Source organism: Bison bison, unplaced genomic scaffold, assembly GCF_000754665.1.
Source record: "Bison bison bison isolate TAMUID 2011002044 unplaced genomic scaffold, Bison_UMD1.0 scf7180017864479, whole genome shotgun sequence".
Lineage (NCBI taxonomy): Eukaryota > Metazoa > Chordata > Mammalia > Artiodactyla > Bovidae > Bison > Bison bison.
Genome location: NW_011495039.1, coordinates 3959763 through 3983338, shown reverse-complemented (window position 1 = coordinate 3983338; position 23576 = coordinate 3959763). Strand labels below are relative to the sequence as shown.

General features: G+C 36.5%; 1 protein-coding gene and 1 long non-coding RNA gene across 3 annotated transcripts in view; one reads left to right on the top strand and one right to left on the bottom strand.

The window, feature by feature from the left end:
* The window catches only part of LOC105004521, a 15321-nt gene extending 4571 nt beyond the window's left edge, over positions 1-10750 (bottom strand). Inside the window, exons 1-3 of one of the 2 annotated variants that reach the window (XR_827227.1) lie at positions 10717-10750; positions 3623-3963; positions 1664-2967 (exon numbers count right to left, since the gene is read on the bottom strand). This is a non-coding gene — a long non-coding RNA (uncharacterized LOC105004521). Of the gene's footprint in view, positions 1-1663; positions 2968-3622; positions 3964-10716 lie in introns of those variants that run through there. The other variant, XR_827228.1, reaches the window with a different exon arrangement.
* Positions 10751-12399: 1649 nt separating this feature from the next.
* The window catches only part of MEOX2 (mesenchyme homeobox 2), a 75852-nt gene continuing 64675 nt past the window's right edge, over positions 12400-23576 (top strand). Inside the window, exon 1 of the mRNA XM_010862155.1 lies at positions 12400-13307. Coding sequence (XP_010860457.1) covers positions 12794-13307 — 514 coding nt within the window. The 5' untranslated portion in view covers positions 12400-12793. The remainder of the gene's footprint in view (positions 13308-23576) is intronic.

Here is a 23576-nt window from a genome sequence, read left to right as displayed (position 1 = left end):
CTTTTTCACTCTCCTCTTTCACTTTCATCAAGAGGCTTTTTAGTTCCTCTTCACTTTTTGCCATAAGGGTGGTATCATCTGCATATCTGAAGTTATTGTTATTTCTCCTGGCAATCTTGATTCCAGCTTGTGCTTCTTCCAGCCCAGCGTTTCTCATGATGTACTCTACATAGAAGTTAAATAAGCAGGGTGACAATATACAGCCTTGACGTACTCCTTTTCCTATTTGGAACCAGTCTGTTGTTCCATGTCCAGTTCTAACTGTTGCTTCCTGACCTGCATATAGGTTTCTCAAGAGCAGGTCAGGTGGTCTGGTATTCCCATCTCTTGAAGGATTTTCCACAGTTTATCGTGATCCACACAGTCAAAGGCTTTGGCATAGTCAATAAAGCAGAAATAGATGGTTTTCTGGAACTCTCTTGCTTTTTCAGTGATCCAGCAGATGTTGACAATTTGATCTCTGGTTCTTCTACATTTTCTAAAACCAGCTTGTACATCTGGAAGTTCACGGTTCATGTATTGCTGAAGCTTGGCTTGGAGAATTTTGAGCATTACTTTACTACCGTGTGAGATGAGTGCAATTGTGCGGTAGTTTGAGCATTCTTTGGCATTGCCTTTTTTGGGACTGGAATGAAAACAGACCTTTTCCAGTCCTGTGGCCACTGCTGAGTTTTCCAAATTTGCTGGCATATTGAGTGCAGCACTTTCACACCATCATCTTTCAGGATTTTAAACAGCTCAACTGGAATTCCATCACCTCCATTAGCTTTGTTCGTAGTGATGCTTTCTAAGGCCCACTTGACTTTAACTTTGTCAATTTGGTAGGAGGAAAATAAGATATCCTTTAACCTGCATTTTGATTACAAGTAGCTTGCACTATTTTCTATTTCTTGATCACATGCATTTTTTCTTTGATAATTTAAAATTTTGTGTTATTTGCCCCCTTTTCAGTCTGGCAATCTGTTTTTCTGGCACTGAGTTCTGTACAGATTAGATCCTTTTTGGATTCTGCTTAATAACATTGTGCTGTTCAGATCTTATGGAAATATCCCTCATCTAGCTTTTTTCTTTTAATTTTGACTCTCGATAAGTACAGGGTTATTACATCAAAATCTTCTCCACTAAAATATTTCTTCAGTTGCATAGTTTGACAATCTATACATATTTTTAATAGAAAATCTTAAGGGCTGGTTACTAGACACTTGAAGACAAAAATAGAAGAAAATAATATGACTCAAATATTTACTCCAGGAGTATGCCTATCGAATACATCAGTGGATCAGGAAAACACAGGTATGGCACTTCAGAGGTCATTTTACCAGGTGGGTTGTATACATGAGGGAGATTAGTGGTTTCAGATTGTGTACCTAGCTCCTTTCATTCTTTGTAGATGCTACCCATAAACTTGTGGCAGGTAGGTGAGGAGAAGGCAGAACTGTAGGCATGTACCAGAGTCCCTTTATCTGAGTCAATCATGACTGCTCTGCTTCTCATTGTTCACTTCAGATAGTTGGTTCTATAATGAATTTCTTTTGTTAAAAAAAAGAGGGTCCTTCTGATATTTAGGGTTCTGCAACAACTGCTCTAGGAAGTTTTCCTTTCTTTGTGTTAATTTATTTTGTTAATATCAAGTTTGACTGTAAATCACCAGTAAACCTTTCTGGAACTACGAAGAGATTCAATTAAAAATAATAGAAATGGTAGTCATATAAAAAAATTAGGTTCATGTATATCTAATATAGCTATCTGACATTATTCAGGAATAGATAATATAGAGTCCTGATCATTACCTGTGTAATAATTAGCTTATTTTTAGTACACTTTATATACACTTAATATATAAATGAAGCATAAGTCATGCATAAATGTTAAATTTTAAATTCTGTAATGTTATTTGGGGGAGGATTTTCTTCACCGTTAAAATCTCTATTTATTTGGAGTTCAAGGGGCTGCATATTTCAACATATTTGAAGGTAGGATTTGTCCAATTGTTATTATTTCACTAAAAATGTGCTATTAAAGAGAAATTAATTATCTTTAAAGCAAAGTCTGGATGCAGTAAAACCTAAAATAAAATGTGCCAAGTACTACTCTAAGTGTATTCCAAAGTACTATAGTTAAGCAATGTTATATAGCTTCTTCCTTAGAACTTAATAATTCTTTTGGCCATACTGAAGAGTTTTTTGTCACTCACCCCAATATCTAGGTTTTATATGCCAGGAGGTTTTTTAAAATCATATTTTGAAGCAAGTGAAAAGTCAAGTGAAATGCATGCAAACTAAATGTATGATCATTTATGTACAAAATGTTGATAGTAGTTACATTGTTAGTATATCATTTACTCATTCAACAAGCATGCATGGAATCTTGTCCTAGGTCAAGATGTTTCAAGATATTAGAGTGTTAACTGAGGGGGAAATGGATGAATGAATATATATATATACACACATATATACATATATATAAGTGAATACTTTTATTAAAGTATTCTTTTTAGACAGAATAAGATCTTTAGGATAGACAATAATAAAAATTATCACTATGATAACAGTATCTTTCACTGATATAGTAGTCTTAGTATTAAGTCTAGACTTACATGGACTTGCTAGTTTGCCAACATGAAACTATAGAAATAAACATCTTTCTTTAAAAATGAGAAAACCTAGACACAAGAAGTTAATTAACCTGACCACAGTCAAAGTGCGAGTAAGTGACAAATACAAGACACAGCCCAAAATGTCATCTTCAAGTCTATGCAATGAACCATTACAGAATGGACAGTACTGATTGAAAATAAAACATAGTATCTGACAGGGAATGACTCTAATTCACATGTAGAGATGGGTGTCCCAGCGCAAGTGCAGACACTTGAAGACAAATTCCGCCAAGAATTTGAACCACTCTCTCGTTGTGCGTGGACACAACTCTTGTTCTAATTCCCACGAAGGTTAGGTATGCACTTCTGCTCTGGGACAAAGAAACAGAGCAAAAACTATAAAAACCAAATACAACTGAAGCTGGGCTGAGCATTTTTATCAGTTAATTTTCTTTGCCGTTAGAGATGCAACAGTTACACTTTCCTGATTTGATACAGCAACTACAGGGGTCCTAAAGCCCAAAGATACAGTGAAACTTACAGATCTAAGCGTTCTGCTGAGTATATTTATTGAGTACTTTGTGCCAGACACTGTACTTGAAAAACATTACCCTAAGATTCCAGAAAGACTCAAGGAATATACAGTTAGTGGTGTGAACTAGGCCTGTAAGGAACAAATTTGAAGTCTACCAAATCCTGATGTGGCAGACACATTTACTGTTCACCAGTCCACCATGTGCTCCAGAATTTTTTCCAGGCCCCTTGCAGGTCTGTTAGGCTTTGTTCTGGCCTACAAGCTGTAAGTAAAAATGACATGTATCACCTCGCATCCAAGTATATAAGACCAGGTGTGTGACCCTCCACTTCCATCTTCCCCTGCTGTGAAGTTTTGTTTTGGAGGAACATGTTGAGATGTCTAATTCATGAGGTTAGTATCTGCCTGGAGAGCCCACCATTTTACATCAAAATTTGTAGGAATAAGAACTAAACTTTTGCCCAGGGAATAAGATGTAGAGGTTAACTCACCATGACGGCATTGTCTAGTCCATCATCAATAATATAGCTGGCTCTTTTTATTTTCCTGCAAAGGCTCTTGCTAAACAAACTCTTTCAAGCATATGAATAGTTAAGTCATGGCGATGCTCCTGATGCACAGAGGAATAATTGAATATCTTCAAATAGGATGTTTTGCCACTCCAGGAATTTCCTGTGTTTCCTTGAGATCTTGTTCTGGAGATTTCCAGGTGTGGTACCACATTGTGAAGCTCCTAATCATGGGGTCAAGAGGATCAACTTACAGAGAGATTTCAGGTCTTACATCATTTTGACAGATACATGCATATATATATATATATGTAATTTGGTACCTATTTGTGAGAGAGAGAATAAAAGAAAAAAAAAGTTAAATTACATTCTCTAGATCAGCACTGTCCAAGAGAAATCTTACTTAAGCCACATTAGTCATTTTAGATATTCTAGTAGCTACATTGAAAAAGGAAAAAGAACATTGATTATAATAATATACTTTATTTAGACCAGTATATCTAGCAAATATCATCTTAACATGTAGTCAGTATGAAAGTTTATTCATTTCACGTGAAGTCTTTGAAATCTGATGTGCCTTTTAATCTTGAAGCACATCTTTATTTAGACTAGACACATTTCAAATGCTCAATAACCACAGGAAGCTATATTTAACAGTGCAGCTCTAGATTTAGCTTAAATTTATTCCATGTGTATCAAGCTTATGTTCAGTTCAGTTCAGTCGCTCAGTTGTGTCCGACTCTGTGACCCCATGAATCGCAGCACACCAGGCCTCCCTGTCCATCACCAACTCCCGGAGTTCACTCATACTCACGTCCATCGAGTTGGTGATGCCACCCAGCCATCTCATCCTCTGTCGTCCCCTTCTCCTCCTAGGCATTGTATTAGGCACACTCACAATATCGTTGAATTCATTCATTGTAGTATTCTTTTGAGTTAACAAATGAATGCACTGACAGAGTCAGAAAATGACAGACTTAAGATTCAAACCCATTCTCCTTCTGGCTTTTGGAGATGTGGTGATGCTCTTAGTAAGTATATTGCAATGGAGAGCTCCATGTCATCCAAGTAAGAACAGTGAAGCCCCCCAATAAGGTAACAGCATTGGTGATGGAGAGAAGGGTGAAGTTAATGAATATTAAAGAAGTATAGTCAGACGACTCTGATGACTGATTACATATAGACAGGTGAGAATGGAGGGCTTGTCAAGCATGGGTTCCTGCTTCTGATTTGAGAAACTGGATTGGCAATGATCTGTTCAAAGACAGACTGATATGGGACTTGTTAACCTGAAGTTGAAATTTAGCAATTATGATCACTGCAATTGCTACTACAGTGAAAAGAACCTAACCCATTTTTTTGTTTTAGTCATGACTAGGTTATATTGTTGTTGTTTAGTCGCTAAGTCATGTCCAGCTCTTTGTGACCCCACAGACTGCAGTACGCCAGACTTCCCTGTCCTTCACTATCTCCCAGAGTTTGCTCAGATTCATGTCCACTGAGTCGGTGATGTTATCTAACTATCCCATCCTCTGCCATCCCCTTTTCCTTTTGTTTTCAATCTTTCTCAGCATCAGGGTCTTTTCCTATGAGTAGGCTCTTCACATCAGGTGGTCAAAGTATTGGAGCTTCAGCTTCAGCATCAGTCCTTCCAATGAATATTCGAGTTGATTTCCTTTAGGATTGACTGGTTTGATTTCCTTGCAGTCAAAGGGTTAGATTTGGTTCTATTTGGTCACAAATGCCCCATGATAGTGATTGCTAAAATTTAAGACAAATTATATCTTCATAACAGAACTATTTACATGGATTGACAAATCTTTAGTATTATTACAGAAAGAGGAACACCAACAGCTAATTCAACAACCTCAGATTTACAGCATGTAATGTTTAAAAGCCTCTATGTGCTTCTTTATATATTTTTAAAAGATACTCATTCAACTTTGTCACCACACATACAACAGTGGAGATTTTTGTGGAGTTTCATAGTTATGTGCGTATCTTCAAAACTGGAAGAATAATTCCAAGTGATGCCACTTAGGCCTGAGCCATCTGCCTTGGCAGGGCCTATTGGATGATGGGTAGGCCATGTACTTTAGAAAATCTGATCTTAATAATCCAAAGCAAGTCAGCTTTTTACTCTGATTGAATCACATCATTAACTGCATAATGCAGGATACAGGAGGTGACTAAGAACAAAACTTGGAGGAAACCAAGCATCTCATAAGCAACTGACAGGGACTACTGGCCCACAGATGGTAACTGTTTGAAAGAAAAAAAAAGCAACAGTTATCCTAGAAAGTCAGAGTTGAGCTATATTTCTCTATATTTACTATATCAGGGAAATTTTCATAAAGTCGTTTGCAGCAAGTGGATGCGTTACTGTATTTGATAATGGGTCAGATTTATTTAAATTGACTATATCTTCATGGACACTTACTCTAACCTGCACATGGAATCCTCTTAAGTTATTGCAGAAATGCTGCTGCAGATTGCTACAGGTGCTCTAGATTAAAGAAAAGAACTGTTCAGGTTTCCCACTGCTCACACAGCCCACTTTCAAGATCCCTAGTTAAGATTTACTGTATTTTATCAGAAAGTTTTCCAAGATTGTTTTGACTTTTTCAATCATGACTATTTTCCTGTCCATTATTACTCATGCCTTCAAGAATTAACCTTTAGAAATTTGACCAAAGAAATACCTGCAATTCTGAGGTTATAAGCCAAGGTTCATGCAAAATGAATTCCAAGCAGGGAGTATTATCTTGTATAGCTGCTCTGTGTTGAAGAGTTTTCAACTGGTACTTAGACACTCATGCAGTATGCAAAAAGCTTTCCTTTGACCACTGGTCTCCTTGCTGGTAAATCAACTGTTAGCTGATGGTAGAAGGAATTGTCCTAACCTAGCCCTGGGGCTCAGAGATGATATCCCTTCTGAGTTGTAGTTTGTGCTTTATTCTACTGGGTTCTCTTGTACTTTGAAGTGTTTTAGGATGCAGTTAGCCCAATACTTTTTTTTGCCCCCCGCTCAGTCTCTAAAAGCTGTTGAAATCCAGCTTATTCCCTTCCAATATACTATTACCCCAACTTAGCAAAAATATCATTTTAAAAATAAATAGAATTTAGCAAACGATGGATTACAATGAGTTTCGGGTTACAGATTTTTAAGCTGAGAAGGCACCAATCATTCAGAACCTCAGACATTCAGTAGCTTGCACATTTCTAGGCACTGACTCCATTGCTACCAACATTTCACATTATGCTTGTGCAATTACTTGAAACTCTTTCTCAAGTGGTATTTTATTATTATTACTTTTGTCAAAAATCTAAGTGGCATCTATTTGTTTAAACATAAACCTTTCTGATTACTCATTTTAAAAATTCCAGTTAAACTAAAACATGCACCTGGGATCCTTTTACCATTATTATAGGTGTATGTGGCTTATGAATTACAAGCGTAGAATTATTTTCTGTATATTTAAGCATATCTTATTTCTCCCTCTTTTCCCCTGCTAAATATCATCTCTGGTTTTCCCTTGACTTTGTCCTCCAATCATCCTTCTAATTTCTTAGGTCAACTGAGGCATTAGCAGACAGTCGTCATTTAGTCATTTCATTCTTGTCTTGATCCATTTTCATATGTTCAGTACATTGTATGAAAATACTCAGGTCGTTTCTTAAAATCGTTTATGAATCTAAACTGAATCAAAGTACTAATATTAAACCCTTAAAAATATTTCGTTGTAAGACATCTTGTATTTGGCCTTCACTTTCCATTTTGTTTGGTAAGCAAAGAATTTTCCCTTTTTTCATATAAACAAAACTGTTGATATCAAAGGCAGCTAGTCTTTCTCTGCCAAGTCTGAATTATATAAAATTGGAGTGTGCAGCTAAATATTTTAGGGAAGCTATACCAACACAACTAAAACACAGAGTTTTTTAGTGATACAAATTATAAACCCAGGCTCACAATGAAAGCAATACTTTAAGAATAAAACATGCTACAAATTGATGCATGAAAGACGAAAACACATAAGAATAACCCACCATGGCGCCAAAATTATATTAGTCATGTTAAACTCTTCAAGTCGGAAAACCTGAAACAGAAGACTAAAGGTTTACCTAAAATTTGCCTGTTTAGTTTCGTTTGAATTTTTGTTCCCCAAGATTTATGAACTTGTTCTAAATTCAGTCCACTTAAAACTATAGCATTGCTTTTTATGACATGGGAGAAATAAATGGTTTATTTTCCTTAAAATGTGGATGGATAGAGATTTAATGCTTATGAGCTTGATGGTATAGAATATATAATGTAATATATAGCATTTCATTATGGAACTGTCTTGCATTCCTGTGCCTCTACATCATGTAGTTAGATATGTAAAGGAGGCAGTTTTCAACTACAAAAATTTAAGATGCATACTTTATCAATAAAAATAACGTACAACTTGAGTGCAAATGAAAATGTAGGAAGTGAATGTAATTATTCCTCATAGGCATCATTTTAAACTAACTTTGTTGAATAATATTTGATTTAAGGTGGGCAAAAAGAAGTTTTTGAAACTTGAGAGGCAGTTGTTGTCCCCCCTGCAAATAAGATAATTAGAATGTCATGAAGTGTATATGGAAAGCAACTGGCATTAGGGAAGATGGCATATATTTTGAATTTTTACTCAAATCTTATAAATTTACTATTATCAGTCAATCTATATTCCATGCTACTTTACAGCACATTTTTTACTACGTGGTACTTGAAGAAAACCACCAAATTCTAAAAGAAATCATAAGTCTAAATGTAGGAAGAGATAGAAAATAGAAAAACAAAATATGTTCAACGTTATCATACTCTCAGAGTAATGAACAGGTACTCGTATCTCCTAGTATATGTAGAAATGTAACAGATTTTATTGTGAAATCACTAATTACTGTTGTGTAAGAACAGTAGCTTATTTTAAAAATCAGTAAAATACATAGAATCACTAAATAACATGCAGTAGCCAAACTGTTCCTTAAATTTTATAGTGCATAATTCCTGGAGAAAGGCAGTTCTTAAGTTTTCTAAAACTGGAGTGCATCATAAATCACATAAATTACCATTGGGTACTTAGCATATTTTAATATATTTTAAAAATTCTTCATTTCAAAAGAACCAATCCTTTATTTCTTGGAGAAATATAACAGAAATAATATTTATATTCTCAACAAAACTTTCAGAGACAAATTCTGGTTTCAAAGTAATTTTCCGGACTTAAATGCATATATCATGACTATATGTTACCAAGGTGATTTTATCCAGAAGGCAAAATTCAAAATAAAGTTTTATTCTATCTGTAGCTAAGGATTTTAATTTAAGTTTTTTTAGTCCCATCATACTTCATGTCACAAACATACAAAAATGGCAACTCGAAAGAATCATTGTGAATCTTAAAGTATAAAAATAAATTTTTCAGATTGCTTAAGTTCTCTCCTCATTCTTAATTTAAAAATACCTCTGCCTTTATTATTGAATACCATTTCATTTAGCAGAAGAAATAATAGATATACACACTTATGAAATTTAAAGAGCATAGGACGTGTCTAAAATAATTTTGATGCTTCCTGCAAAAGATGAGCAGCTTACATTTTTCAAATATTCAATCTCTTGTTGAATGCTTGATATCAAAATCTTGCATAAAATATTAAATGTTTTTCAGAGAAATTCAAGTGTATGGTAAATATAGGATAAATACTATACTGTACATAGTTTTAAATGAAAGCTATTGAAATTCTCTACTAAGTTTGGTGATTTTTACCATTCTCCCTATAAGTAGCCATTAGAGGTAAAAAGTATCTTTCAATGTTGGTTTTTATAGATGTAGACACTGATACAGCTATTATAGGAAATGCTGAGGATTTTTCATGTTATTACATTAGAAAAATTCTCTATGGCCTAAATAGTAAGTTAATATTTTTTGTTATTCCAAATGTTCTAAGAATGAAAATTTTGAAAAAAAAAAAAAAAACTTTATGGAATAATTAGCATATATTTAGAAATTCAGATAAAACAGACCAGTCATATTTGATTCTGGAATGCATCCAGACCTCCTTTTTCACTTGTTTTTTCCTTTGAACCACACTTTTTTCTTCCAAATAACATTTTCCTTATACTTTCTATTAGACATTAGGACTTCATGTTAACTGATAGATGTTTTGAGTCTTCACTTAAAAAGACCTTTTCTGCTAGGTTTCTTTTAATTGTGTGCCTTTCAAAGAGACTCGTCTCATTTCTAACCTTTTCTAATTTTCCTTTACCAGACTTTTAGTCCTACACTCAGCTGACTGACTGAGGCAGGTTGTGGAGAAATTTCTGGACATGTTGTTAACATCTGACACAGTGAGTGAGAAAAAAACCCAGCACAATCACAGGGCAGGTTCAAGGAGAAGTGGCAGCTCCTGGAGATGAAAACTTATGTGTGTTTGCTGGTTGCCTGAAACACACTGGTTAAATTCAAATCCATTCATTTCTTAATTGTGTCTCTCCCTCTAAACCACTGTAATGCAAACCAAAAGGACCTTTATGGATGTTTTTTATTGATGTGTGCAGATCAAGTGTATCTTTTTTTTTTTCAAGTGTATCTTTAATTAGTCCTGGCTGACATTTTCCACAATACGTTTAGTAGACAGTATTATATAAATATTTCTAGTGACTGTCTATGGAGGTGTTTGCCTAAATTTTTCTTGGATAAAGCCTTTAATGCTTTCACCCAGAATCCATAGAGGAGCTACCTAAGTTTGGGAAGTTTAGTGTTGCTCTTTGTACTTTAACTTTTAATATCAGAGCACATATTGAAACCATAAACACAATGAAAATTCAAAAAATATTCCGACGGTATTAGAAGAATACATCCCTTCCTTTTTTATCCTTAAAGAGCCAAGGGCTTGGGGAGTGGCAGGAAGAAACATTCTTAAGATCTAAGCCCTGGACGCTATCCTGCGAGCGCTTAAAACCCTTAGAAACGTGCAACGTGAAGAACACCCCCTTTCGAAGTCTAAAACAATATTAGATTCCCAAAACATATCGGCAAAGAAAGCCTTACCGTCAAACGCTTGCAGCAGGTTCCAGCTCAAACCCAGACTGAAAAGTTGAGCAGCTGGTGAACAAAAGTTTTAACCTTTTTTTTTTTTTTTAAACGAAGTCTGCAAAACTAATTTCCCTCAAAATAGGGCTCAATTTCCGTTAAAGAAAGCAGCGCTAACAAATCTCAGAAATCCTGATCACTCCCACCCCATCTCACCTCTGAGCATTGGAAAACAATTCAACTTTCACACGGATGTAAAGGTTTATTGCAAAGCCACTATTCTCCAGGATCCTTGAAAGAAAAAGGAGATGGTCAGGCTGAAGCCTGAGGGACAGGGCTAGGGAAAAATGTTCTACCTTGGTGACATTTCTCAAAGATTAATCAATACATTTTCCTAATTCAAACCAGATGCCTGGCCCAGTTTGCTGTCCCCAATAATCCCATTAACAACTTCCAAGACCTGACCCCCGTCCTCTGGACACCTGAGACAATGAAAGTAAGACGGCGACGCTCCTGGTGGCACATTTGGGGTCCCGGGAGGGATAGGTGAGCGCCGATATTCTCCTGATAAGACAAGTCCCAGGCAGGGCGCAACTGTTCCCGCAGCTCATTATGCGCGGCCAGCGTGCGTGCCTTGTGTAAACGACTTGGCCCCTAGCAGACAGTGTCGCCTTTCGAGCATGTGGCAGTATCAAAGCCCAGCCGTCGCTGGCATTAATTCACCGGTGGCAAGTTTTCTAAGTCATTTTCTAGGATGCAAAATTGTAACCAGGAAGATCCGAACTTTAAGGGATACCAACGTGTAATATTTGTTTGGTAAATGGAACCATGGCGGCGTGGGAGTGAAAGGGGTGCAATTAACTGATTGATTTTTTGAGCGGAAGAGAGATGGATTTCTGGAGGGAAACAAGGTGGGGGAGAGGACTGGAAATGTACATGCAATATACACATCGCTTGTGACTAGGATGAAATCGCTTTAGAATACTCCTGATCCAGGAAAAGTTTTTCTGGGCGGACAAGTGGCAAGGAAATGGAGTGGGACCCGGAAATCGAGGGCGGTGTGGGGGAGGACATTTGAGGAGAGCAGGGGAAGACACCCCACCTGGGACCGCAGGCGAGGATGCCAGAAGCAGAACATCTGTGACTGTCACGGCCCCATGCTTTCTTCGATCCTACCAAGTCTCGTTCCTTGCGGCACAGAGAACGGCCCTTTCTTGCCGGTGGGGAACTTTTCCTGTATCCTCGAATCTGGCGTCTCAGCGCTCTAGCAACCCACCCACAGACACCAGCTGTATTAAAAGCTAGAAGCGCCACTGAGCCCATGACAGGAGTTGAGGCTAACTTGGAAAACCTTAATCTGAGTGCGCGCCAAACTAGCTCTGATTCTTTTCCTTAATCCTACTCCTTTCGTGCTTCTCCACAGTTAGGCACACCCTAAGCTTTCCTGCAGGTGACAGTGCCCAAGTGACACTGACAGGACACCTTTCATGAGAGAAGTGAGCAGGTTGGACTCTGGGTGAGGGGTTGGAGCTGGCGGGCGCCACGGCCGGCTGAGCGGGAAAGGTAGCCGCTGTCCGCCGGGGCTCGGGTTTAGGCGCCCTGCGCGCCGCTTGCAGTCCAGGCTGTTGGCAGCGGCGGGCGGGCGTGGACGCGCTGCATGCGTCCAGCCGGCGATAGGAAGTGGAACTGGGAGCGCACTGCGCGGACTGAGCGGGAGTTTTGGAGGGAGTTTGCATGTGGTCAGCACTGGGCTCCTAAGCCAGCCCCCAGCTCACATTACACTCTATTTATAACCTCTCAGAGCCGTTTCCCCCTGAAAGCAGTTCTCTGGGACCACCTTCTTTTGGCTTCAACCTCTCCTACTCTTGACATCTGAGTAGCTCAGAGGGAAGCTTCTCCAGGTCCGAGTGTTTATATGTAAAGGAGACTGGCCGCTAGGGCTCAGGACCGGGATTATCCGAGCTCGGCAGAAACGCGGGCGGCTATTGCTTTGGGAGGGGGAAAAGTCACACGGTTTCCAGTGAAAAGTGACAGAGGGTGGTGGCGTTTGGAACCGTCGTGAAGTCTTCTGCCTGGAACCCGAGACTTGCATGCTATGGAACACCCGCTCTTTGGCTGCCTGCGCAGCCCTCACGCCACCGCGCAAGGCTTGCACCCGTTCTCCCAATCCTCTCTCGCCCTCCATGGAAGATCTGACCACATGTCCTACCCCGAGCTCTCCACTTCTTCCTCGTCTTGCATAATCGCGGGATACCCCAACGAGGAGGGCATGTTTGCCAGCCAGCATCACAGGGGGCACCACCACCACCACCACCATCACCACCACCACCACCAGCAGCAGCAGCACCAAGCTCTGCAAACCAACTGGCACCTCCCGCAGATGTCCTCCCCGCCGAGCGCGGCTCGGCACAGCCTCTGCCTCCAGCCGGACTCGGGAGGGCCCCCGGAGCTGGGAAGCAGCCCGCCGGTCCTGTGTTCCAACTCTTCCAGCTTAGGCTCCAGCACCCCGACCGGGGCCGCGTGCCCGCCAGGGGACTACGGCCGCCAGGCGCTGTCACCCGCGGAGGCGGAGAAGAGAAGTGGCAGCAAGAGGAAAAGCGATAGCTCAGGTAAGGGCGCGCCGGGCACCCTCGGCGAAAGGGGGCGGAGAGATGGGAAGATTCTCCCACTAGAGTGAGGCGGCGGGCGTTATGGGACAGGTCTTTTCCTCTCTGGCTCCTCGCCGCCAAATTCGGCGAGGCTGCTTTGGTCCTTTTATTTGGGGGCACGTGTTTCTCCGAGGGCAGCACTGCAGCCAACTGCGTTAAGCTCTCCAAGATTCAAACTAGTTTACCAGAGGGTTGAGAAAAAAAGGACAAGTGACAAGTATGTGAAATCGATTGCGAAGCGTGACCTTCCATCTGAGCGATGGGGAGAGGAATGCGCCCTGGGATGCAGCGTCCGCTGGGCGTGCGTGCGGGTGCCTTTCCTTGACTTTTCCCGACTCTGAATGGCTCGATTTTTCCCATCGTTAACTGGATTTCCAAATTATTGCACAACATTTGGAACTTGCAGTGGAACTTGGCAGAGCACATGAGAAAAGTTTTAGTGTTTTTTTTAATTCTGATTTCAGAGTTCTTTAAATAGCACCCTATTCCAAATGGTAAAATTTGTCTTTCTTGGGGAAGAAGATATTGTCTAGGAATTCAGAGGATTTTAAGGAATGTATCAGAGAATGGGAACTAAATATACGCTCAGACCCTTGACGAAAGACGATTCTTTATTGTAGTTGTATTCATGTAATGCTAACCAAAAAGAAAATCTGAGTTTCAAAAGTGGAAAGTAAAATCCTCCTCCAGTTGAGTATTATCCGAAACAAGGACTGGGAAACTTAACAGCAACCCGGGTAGCGCTGCTGCAAGTGGGTGTGCGTAGGAGGCGCTGATCTACGTACGCGAGGATATCTTGAACCGCGTAGCAAAAGGGAAATCTTAACTAAACGCGAATGCTTGAAGGCACTGGCAGCCAACTAAACTTTAGCAATCCAGAGAAACTAAAGCTTTGCAGTCAACTGTCAAAGCCCTTACCTGTCTCTGTCCTAAAGACATTGTTAAAAGATGCTTTATAAGGAGGGTATGAGCTTTCTTCAGGAGCTACGACGCAACCTGCGTCCCATCTTTTTGTAAGCTGTCGTTTATTTAATACAATATTTACGTATTTTTTCTTTGCGTCATTGGTTTTAAGAGCCCTGGAAGATAATTCCAGATACTGCTTTGAAAGACTGGATAATGTCTATCCTTTATAATAGTTTAGATTTCACATGAATGACAGAGATTGAGCCGCATATTTCATGTTCTTTTGCAGCAATGGTATCAATTATTCTTAAGTGTGACTACGGAATGGGTTCTTCTTTCTCAAACGTTTACATTCCAAGGTCAGGGTGAACTTCTAATGCCCCATCACAAAATAGTTTTTATCCAAAAAGGTTGCCAGCAGTATCATTCATTTTTAATGGTTTTTACTAACCCTAAGTGAGACACTCTTCAGACAGTGAAAAAGTTAATTATAGCAAGAAGGCTTCCATCTTCATTAGAAAACAAGTCATTTTTAGAATGCAGTCATCCTTTTATAGACTCAGCATTTGATATCACTCTAACTTTTCTGGGATAAGTTCTGAGTGCAGGTTAGCCAGGGAAGCTTTTGCAATTTACTAGAGGCTCTTACTGTTCCTTGTACTTTCTGCAGTGAGAAACCTATATAATGGATTGTTTCATATGCTTCTTCAACTGAACAAACGCACCTAAGTTTCTTAGGACAAACTGAATTTTCATATAGGCCTATGTTATTTTGATCAAGGAGAAATCAGGAAAGTGAGATCTAACAACTGACTCCCTTCAGTTATTTTAATAATGACTTTCTTAAGAAAATTGGTTATATTAATACTGCTACCGTCCTTTGGTGGGAAATAACCATATAACAAAATAAGTTTATTTTTTCATGCTGAAGTTGATAATTAAAGTCCTTGAAAAACAAAAGTTTTCATCAGATACATAAAATATTAATAGATTACATCTTGAATGGGAAATACAATTAATCATCACCAAGGGTAGAATCATTGGAAAGTTAGAATGAACTTTTTCTTTGATGGGATATTTTGAAACAACCCTTCACTGTCTAAAAGGAAATATATTTTAAATTTCTTGTTGAATATATGTACAGTCTTTGAAAATAAAGTTTAAATAGCCAAATTTACTATTTTAGATAATATTTGTTAGATTCTTTAAGTAAACTTAAGTTCAAGGTATCATTTTTTATTGGAATGATGTTGTATTTGGTCTTTTATAATTTATGCTCACAGCTATTTCATTTCATATTATTATAAGGGCACCTTGATCTAGCAGAAATTAAAGCTAAGTAGAAAGTCAATGTAATTCTGACAATATTAACACATATATCTCTAATTGCTTAGAGTACAGTTTTAATGTTTCAATATTTCCAAAAAAACTGAATTAACATAATGTTGACACTCTTCAAATTTTAAAATTATATTTGACAAAACTCACACCATGCATTACACAGGCCATTTTTATTTTGTCAGACAATGTATAATTAGTATGTATTTCTAGTTGAGAGTGAATGTAGTACATAAATCCAGGGCAAAATCAGAACCAAAATTCTGTGTGCTTGCAGATCACAGATTGTATGTATATGTGTATGTGTGTACTGACTATGCGAAATTCTAATGGAATTTTAAGCACTGGAAAATACTGAAAAACAACCCCAATTTCATCCATGATAATGATACTGAAACTGTAATAGTTAACATTTTTCAGTGTGCATTTGTATGCGCTTCGCCTCTCAAAAACACATGAACACACGCATACACAAACTCAAGAAGCTTAAGGGTCTAGAAGCAAATATTTACGGACTTTAGACTTCCACTGCACTTTATCAACAATTGAAAACAACAACGTTTAATAGAAAATTACACTGTCTTTTATATATGTTCAGCATATTTGCAACTTTGAACCTGCTATGCTTTCTGGCATTATTATCAAAGCCAACATCTGCCACACCTTCAGAGGAACTCTTAGAAATCAAAACTTTACAACTGTACTTAAAGCAATCTATACCAAACAGGTCATTCTGAAAAAAAGTCTATAAATACTGTGAATTACTTCACTTCAGTTACCTTTGATTGTTCACCAAGCAACGTAGTAATAAGTATAAACTGCCTATTTTTCAGTTAGTAGATCAAAGTAAATTAATCTAATTTTAGTTTTTAACGCAGGTAATATAAAGTATAAATGTATGAGTATCTTCTGTTTAAATTTATTAAATGAATATAAGTGCATATTTTATAAAAAATCAAAATTATATCAAAAAGGAGTGATTTGCGGTGTCAGTTTTACAAGACTTTCAATCATATTAGATTCTTATAAAACTGTAATTATTTTATTATAGCTACAAGATCATAAAATATCTGTTGTCAAATTATGTCTGTCTGGCTCTGCAGATTGATAGGCAAGTATTAGGATGATATACTGGAAATTAAATATAGAGTAATATCTTCCTTGCCCTACCTCTAGTATTATTTTGTACTTTTTTCTAGATATTTCTATCATCATGTTTTCTGAAAGAAAATAAGTTACATTATTATTCATTTCTGTGTGACTGGATCACGACTTTCAGCATTTGCTTTAGAATTTAAAATGCAGTCTATTGGATGTGGGTGGTTATAGGCCAGTATTTGTATTGAACAAATTAAGTGCCTCAAATCTATGACATTTAAAAAGTAACCATTTTCAGTCATTTTCTTGGAATAGTAGATTAATTTTAGATGTGAACATTTAAAATGATGACCTGACATAAAAAAATTATGAGTACCATTGACCTACATGAGTGTTTGCAAAATGATTACACTCAAAAGTCAAGAGCATTAATTTCTTCAGAATTAAGGTGCTGTATTGTAGAAAGTCAGCAATGATGGAAGGAAGAATGCAAATAAATACTGAAAAAGTTTCCATTTCACTATAAATACCTTTATTTATAGTTATTTGAAAAGGAACAGCGTCAAACATAATGCATGGCACTGCTAAAACTTTCATTTGAGTTAAAAACCCTCTATCAAGCATTTTAAGTTTTAATCTTTGTTTACAGTAATCTTCAATGGAAACCATTATGTTGGTACACTGTAAGCTGATCGCCACTAATAAACGAAAAAATTTATTTTAAGCATTACCTTGTTTGTCTGTGTTTCGAAACATAGATCCCTCATCACAGGATTGGAATTTATCACAACTTATTTATTGTAAGACCTAATTAATTTTAAACAAGAATAAAATAACGAAAGGGACAACCCCTTACCTTAGATTCAGAGAAATGTGGCAAACTATTGCTATATTTAGTGAAAAGAATTAACTTTTTTAAAATATAAATAATCTATGGGTGAATTAATAACTGACTTCTGTTAAAAAAGAAAATCTCCACATGTAAACCTATTTATATATTTGGCCTGGTAATGATGCCAGTTTTATTCATTTACTAAATTTAAATATATATATGCTGGGCAGTTTCATTAATTTACTGGATTAAAAATGGCAGCCAGAAACACACAGAAAATGTAATGGCTTCTTAGATTTTCATTTCAAATAAAAAAACTATGTAATACAATAATACATTGTAGTTTTAGACCATGTTCACTTAAGTAATTTATTCTTAAAATTTCAGACCATTTTTTTCCCAAGAATTGCTATGATTATTACAAACATTTATGAGTGATAAATGATAAGGGTGAAAAATATTACAAAATAAAATACACACAGGAATTCCTTGACTAATATTTGTTGAGTTAATAGTTGTGGATGATTTATTTCTCATTTTCTTGTAATTTTGCCATATTGTTTCTTATAATAAAAATTTTGTGAGGAAAATATATTAGAAAAGATATGAAGTAAGACTATCAGCAGTAGAATGTGCCCCCTTGATTATAATCATAAAATAAGACGGATTAAATATTGAGTAACCAGCTAAATTACGTATCCTGGATTATTGCATTGGTGACTGATTCCAATGGTTAAATTAGAAAAAATGGTATAAAACACAAACCAAGGCCAAAGTGCACAAAGTAGAAATTGTATTTTTATTCAAATGGCAAAACACATTTTATTGTTGTGACTTCTTTTATGTGTTTTAGTCATTAATATGATTTACTTATCAATAATAAGCTTTTTGTTAAGGTTGTAAAGAAAATTAAATACTAACACTTTCTATTTTTGTTATGATACTTTTATGATTTTTTTCTCAGAATAGTTGTATCAAACTGAAACCCTCGTGTAGAGATGAAGTGACACAATAATAAAGAAATATGAATTGCAACACTGCCTTATTCTCCACACTACTTCTAAATCATAGTCATCAGTGAAGTTCAAAATCCAATTGCAAAAAACCTTTTATAGAATGTTTTATTGCTCTGATGAAGTAAAACTTAAAATAGTAAAGGTCACTTTGGGTCTCAGACTTCAATTTGCATTACCTGTGTAGAGGTAGAATTAATTTAAATTGGAGCCCCTTTTCTCTGATGATTTTCTACTTACATTATAGTAGGATAAGGAATTTGTTTTCTCTTTAAGAAATCGTGTTAGATAGTATTTTAGGATACAAATAATAAATAATGTATCTATTAATCTGTATAAAATTCAGATGTCGCTTTTTGTTCAGATGTTTCAGACGTTTTCATACTTCAGAGTAAATGTTTCTCTTTAAAATCTTTAAAAATATTTTTTTATTAAATTAACGAAAAAATACTTGGGAAAAATATACATTCATTTGGGATTAAATGGGTCAATTTTTAATACCCCTCTATATTTGGAATTTGAATTATGTAATTAAAATCCACTTATTCGTGAAAAACTTTTTATAATGTCACATTTTCCACAGCAATATAATGTTTCTGAATGTCTGAAAATTTGATACTGTGTATTGGAATATTGATTTTGTAGGGCTCTGAAATTATTGTATGATATGTTTTTTGATCTCTTCCATGCACCTATGAATAAGAAAAATCAGGTAAAATATGTATTAGTGTGTATACATTTTTGGAAGGGGTTTATATGAAGAAAATTCTTTCAAAAATAATTACGTTGCTGTCTTATCTTACATAGATTTAAAAATTAACAAATTGGAACTTCAGCTTATCTAATACCATAGTTATGGTACTTTTCAAAGTTAACATTTCCTTAAAATTTTTTAATTCTAAAATATTTATATTTTTTGGCGACTTAATTCTTACAGCCTTGGAGTTTTTACTTTTACAGCAGATACAAGTTTAGTAGGTAATAACTCGTGGTAGTAAAAAAATGAGGGTTTTGTTTAAAGACTTAAATTCAGAAATCATTGCTCTTCTTAGAATCAATTCAATTAGAATATTCCAAATGTATTTAAACATCCTAGTGTTGTGGTTGGTTTGTTGTTTTTTTTTTTGTCAGTCTTCTTTCTAAGATGTTTTAGGTATGTTTCTTGAAGCTGGATAGACTATATTGGTTGAAATTGTAAATATAAGGTGTTTAGTATTTATAGGTTTTAGTCCCTACTATATTTTAGTAGAAAGGTTAATCGTATAAAAGACAGGGAAGATGCTGAACTCGGACATGGCGGCTACACTTAAAGCACACTTTAAAATAATCTATTTATATAAATGTATGTATATACACTAATAGAATCTCAAATTTAATTTCTTCAGAACAGATCATCTGAACGAAAGTATCCACATTAAAGACTATAATATGATGTTAAATGTTGCAGTTACAAATAAAATGTTGCAGTTACAAATAAAATATTAAACGTGGAGCACATACGGCTATGTGGAGAGTCCTAAAGACTGAACCTGATAATCGATGATAGTTACAAAATCAAATCTGCCAGCACCCTGCAGTTTTTCTTTTGTCTTTCTCTTCCTCTGGCTCTTTATTCTGCCTACATTTCAAGAGATTTCCGTAATGCTACAAGAAAAAAAAAAAATCCCAGTTATCTTACATGACTGTGGGCAAGAAAATGATTAAGATGAAGTCATCTCTCTCTCAGACTGTGTGGAAACCTAGCGGAGGGTCCAGCTTCGGTTGGCGGATGCCAGTAGAATTTTAAAGGCCGAGAATTTTGCTCTTTGAAAATACAGCTTTAATGCTTTGCCAGAAATGACACCCAAATAAAAACTTATTTTTGCAAATGATAGTTATTTGCAAGTGTACTGGCGAAATACATTCGGTGTCTGTAGAGGCGGCTTCTTACAACTTTCTGGACTGCATAGAAAACTTTTGGATTCTTAGCCTCCTGAAAAAGTAGCAAAGAAAACTGAAGTATATTATTAGTTAAAAAAAAAAAGTATAAAATGGGCAGTGACTTTCATCAAAGAAATAATGAATACCAAGTAAATTTTACAAATGATTGATTTTATTGTGGTAGTGAGAACACGCAGGTCAGGAAAATAGAATTGTGCCATCAAAAACTTAGTGGGAGCTAAATTGATGAAAAGTAGCTTTGATTTTTTAGGATGCCAGTAATTTATTGAATGGCTTTCACCTTTTAAGAACCATACAAAGAGAGATTTACTCCTAATTGTGTAGATTGACATTAAGTGATATCTCTCTTCTTTAATATTTTTCAAAAATAAAATGAATTTTCAGGTATTTTTCTGCCTGACAGTGAAAGTCTCCCCAACTACATGCTATGTTTACTTTGGATTTTTTTTTTCTCCTTATTTGTTGTGTAAACGGGTGTGGATGTATTAAACTAGAGAGCATCTAGATGTAAATTGCTAAGAAAGACCAAAATGGCATGAAAACCAGCTGTTAGACACCTAAATTTAGGGGCTGCTACCACATGCATTTCCAAGATTATGATCTTTTGAATGTCTACCTTCAAAATTCAAGGAATCCTGCATGCCTTTTCTTCCCGAACTATTCTTTGTTCCTAGAAGAAGAGCACCACATTTTTTTCTTGGATACCCAAATGTTTGGGAAAATAAGGAGGAGCAGCACCTTTTTTTTGTTTTTTTTCGCAGTTTTAGACAGTAGTTGATAGATCACAAAGGATTTATCTAATTTCTTTGTCATCCTCTTAGGAAAATTGGTGGCACACTCATAGGGATGATTGAAGAGAGCTTGATGCTGACTATCTGATGGTGGGCAGTGTGTTGAGAAGCAACAGGATGGAGAACTACCCAGGGTCTGCCCACAACGGGAAAATATTAGCACCTCTAAACATGATAGGGCGAAGAGAGGGAGCTTTTACACTGGAATCCAGTGAGAGCAGCAGAACAGAAGCCTTCCAGCAAAGTTGGGACCTCAGGTGGAAGTTTGCAGCCCAATTCAAATGTCTTGAAATAGCCTGCCTTCATGCTTTCCAATCCCCTTCTGTTGCGTCCCTTTGGCCAGGTGTATTCAAAAGATGGGGCTTCCTGTTGGCTCAGTTGGTAAAGAATCTGCCTCCAGTGCAGGAGACATGGGTTTGATCCCGGGTCAGGAAGAGTTCCTGGAGAAGGGAATGGCAATTCCCTTCTAGTCAATTCCAGTATTCTTGCCTGGGAGATTGCATGGACAGAGGAGCCTGGCAGGCTACAGTCAATGGGGTCACAAAAAGATGGACACAAGTGAGCAGCTAAACCACCACCACAATCAGAAGATAGAGAAGCAGATCACTCAGGTCTTGGTGGATAAAATCCTTAGATATCAACCTAAAGGTACACAGGCCACAGAAGAGAAATGTCAAGAGTTTTTTTTAACCTTTGTCTCTTGCTAACTATGATTTAACTTCTCTGTAGTGTAGTTTCCTAAAAATTAAAGTGAGTCAAGAAACATAAAGTACTTAAAACAGTGTCTGGCTCAGTAAGTATTGTTGTTTTTGTCTTCTATCAATGTAGGTACAATTCTGTTGTGGGTATTCACCATCAAAAAATAATCTCTGTCTTATGTTGCCTGTTTATTTGTGTTTTACTAGTAATATTGCTGTAGGAAGTGTTACTTGCCTGAAAGATTATTTTGAATAATCCTCAACTATCCTTAGAATTGTACATCCATCGCATGCCATTTTCCTGAAATGCAGAGTGAGTTTTAAATCAAGCTTTATGAGAAACTCAAGTTGCCTTCACTTAATAACCCCTAAGATTCCCATTCCATTGCCTTTTTTGACTGGATATCTCCTAACCTTTCTCAAATGTCTTCTACACTTCTCCATCAAACACTTGTTTTCAAGAGGAAGGTACAAAAAGGTATTTAGTCAAGAGGGAACAGAACTTAAACCAAAAGGTTTTTTAAATATGACAATGAAATGTCAGTTGTCTGTTGCCATTGTTAACTAGGAAGTTGGACAGAACATTTTTCTGCTGAGTTATAAAGTTCATTGCTGAGAGAATTTACATATTGTTAATATTAGATATTAACAATATGTAATAATATTGTAATTATAATATTGTAAATATGTAATATTAACAATATGTTAATATTGTTAATAAGCCCATTGTTACTTTGAGTGGTTCCATTAGGAGACCCTCATGAATGACAAATACGCAAATACTTTAAAAAAACCCATAAAACTGTATTATATCTCACATTAAATACAAAAGGACAGTTTTATAATAGTGGTAAGTTCTTTTTTCAAAGCAAATATTTATTTGTTTGTGAATTTACTTATATTTAATAAATTGTTGAGAAGTACTGCTTAGGTTGAGGCAATAGAGTGCAAAACTCCCCCCAAGTTGTAAGTTGTGGGGGATTAGCTAGTTTCATTCTATGCAGCTTACTCACCTCTTCTAGGCCTGCAGTTTAATGTGGGGAAATTCAGATATATATTTCAGAGAAATTTTATATTGTTATATATGATGGTCTGTGGCAGTTGCTTTTGAATAAATAGTGAAATCAGATACTGTATTAAAATTCTAAATGTCCAGAGCTAACTCTTTCAAAATTCTTAGACTAACAGCAGTTTAATTCCTAAAATGAGAGTTTCAAAGGACTAGTGATTGTTTCTCTTCTAGATCATGGAAGGGCAGAGAGCAGGTACATGGAGAAGAACAAAACATTAAATGTTCAGTCATACACAGAGGTGACAAGAAAGGGCTGACTGCATCAGCTATTTCGTTCCTCTTGGCTTTCAGGGTAGGCTTGATTTGTCAGTCTTCTTACTGACTTATAATCTATAATGTTTCAACAGGTGATTAGAATGATCAAGACACTGGAAGGGACCCGAGCCACCACCCAGTTCAATGAGTGCATTTTTTGATGAGAGAGTGCACCCAGTGAAGTGAAGTAATGTCTGTCAGTTCAGCCAAGTAGTGCCAGCTGAACTTCCATATCCTGACTTCATTCAGCCTAGTGCCCTTAAAAGGAAAATCTCCTATCCTGTTT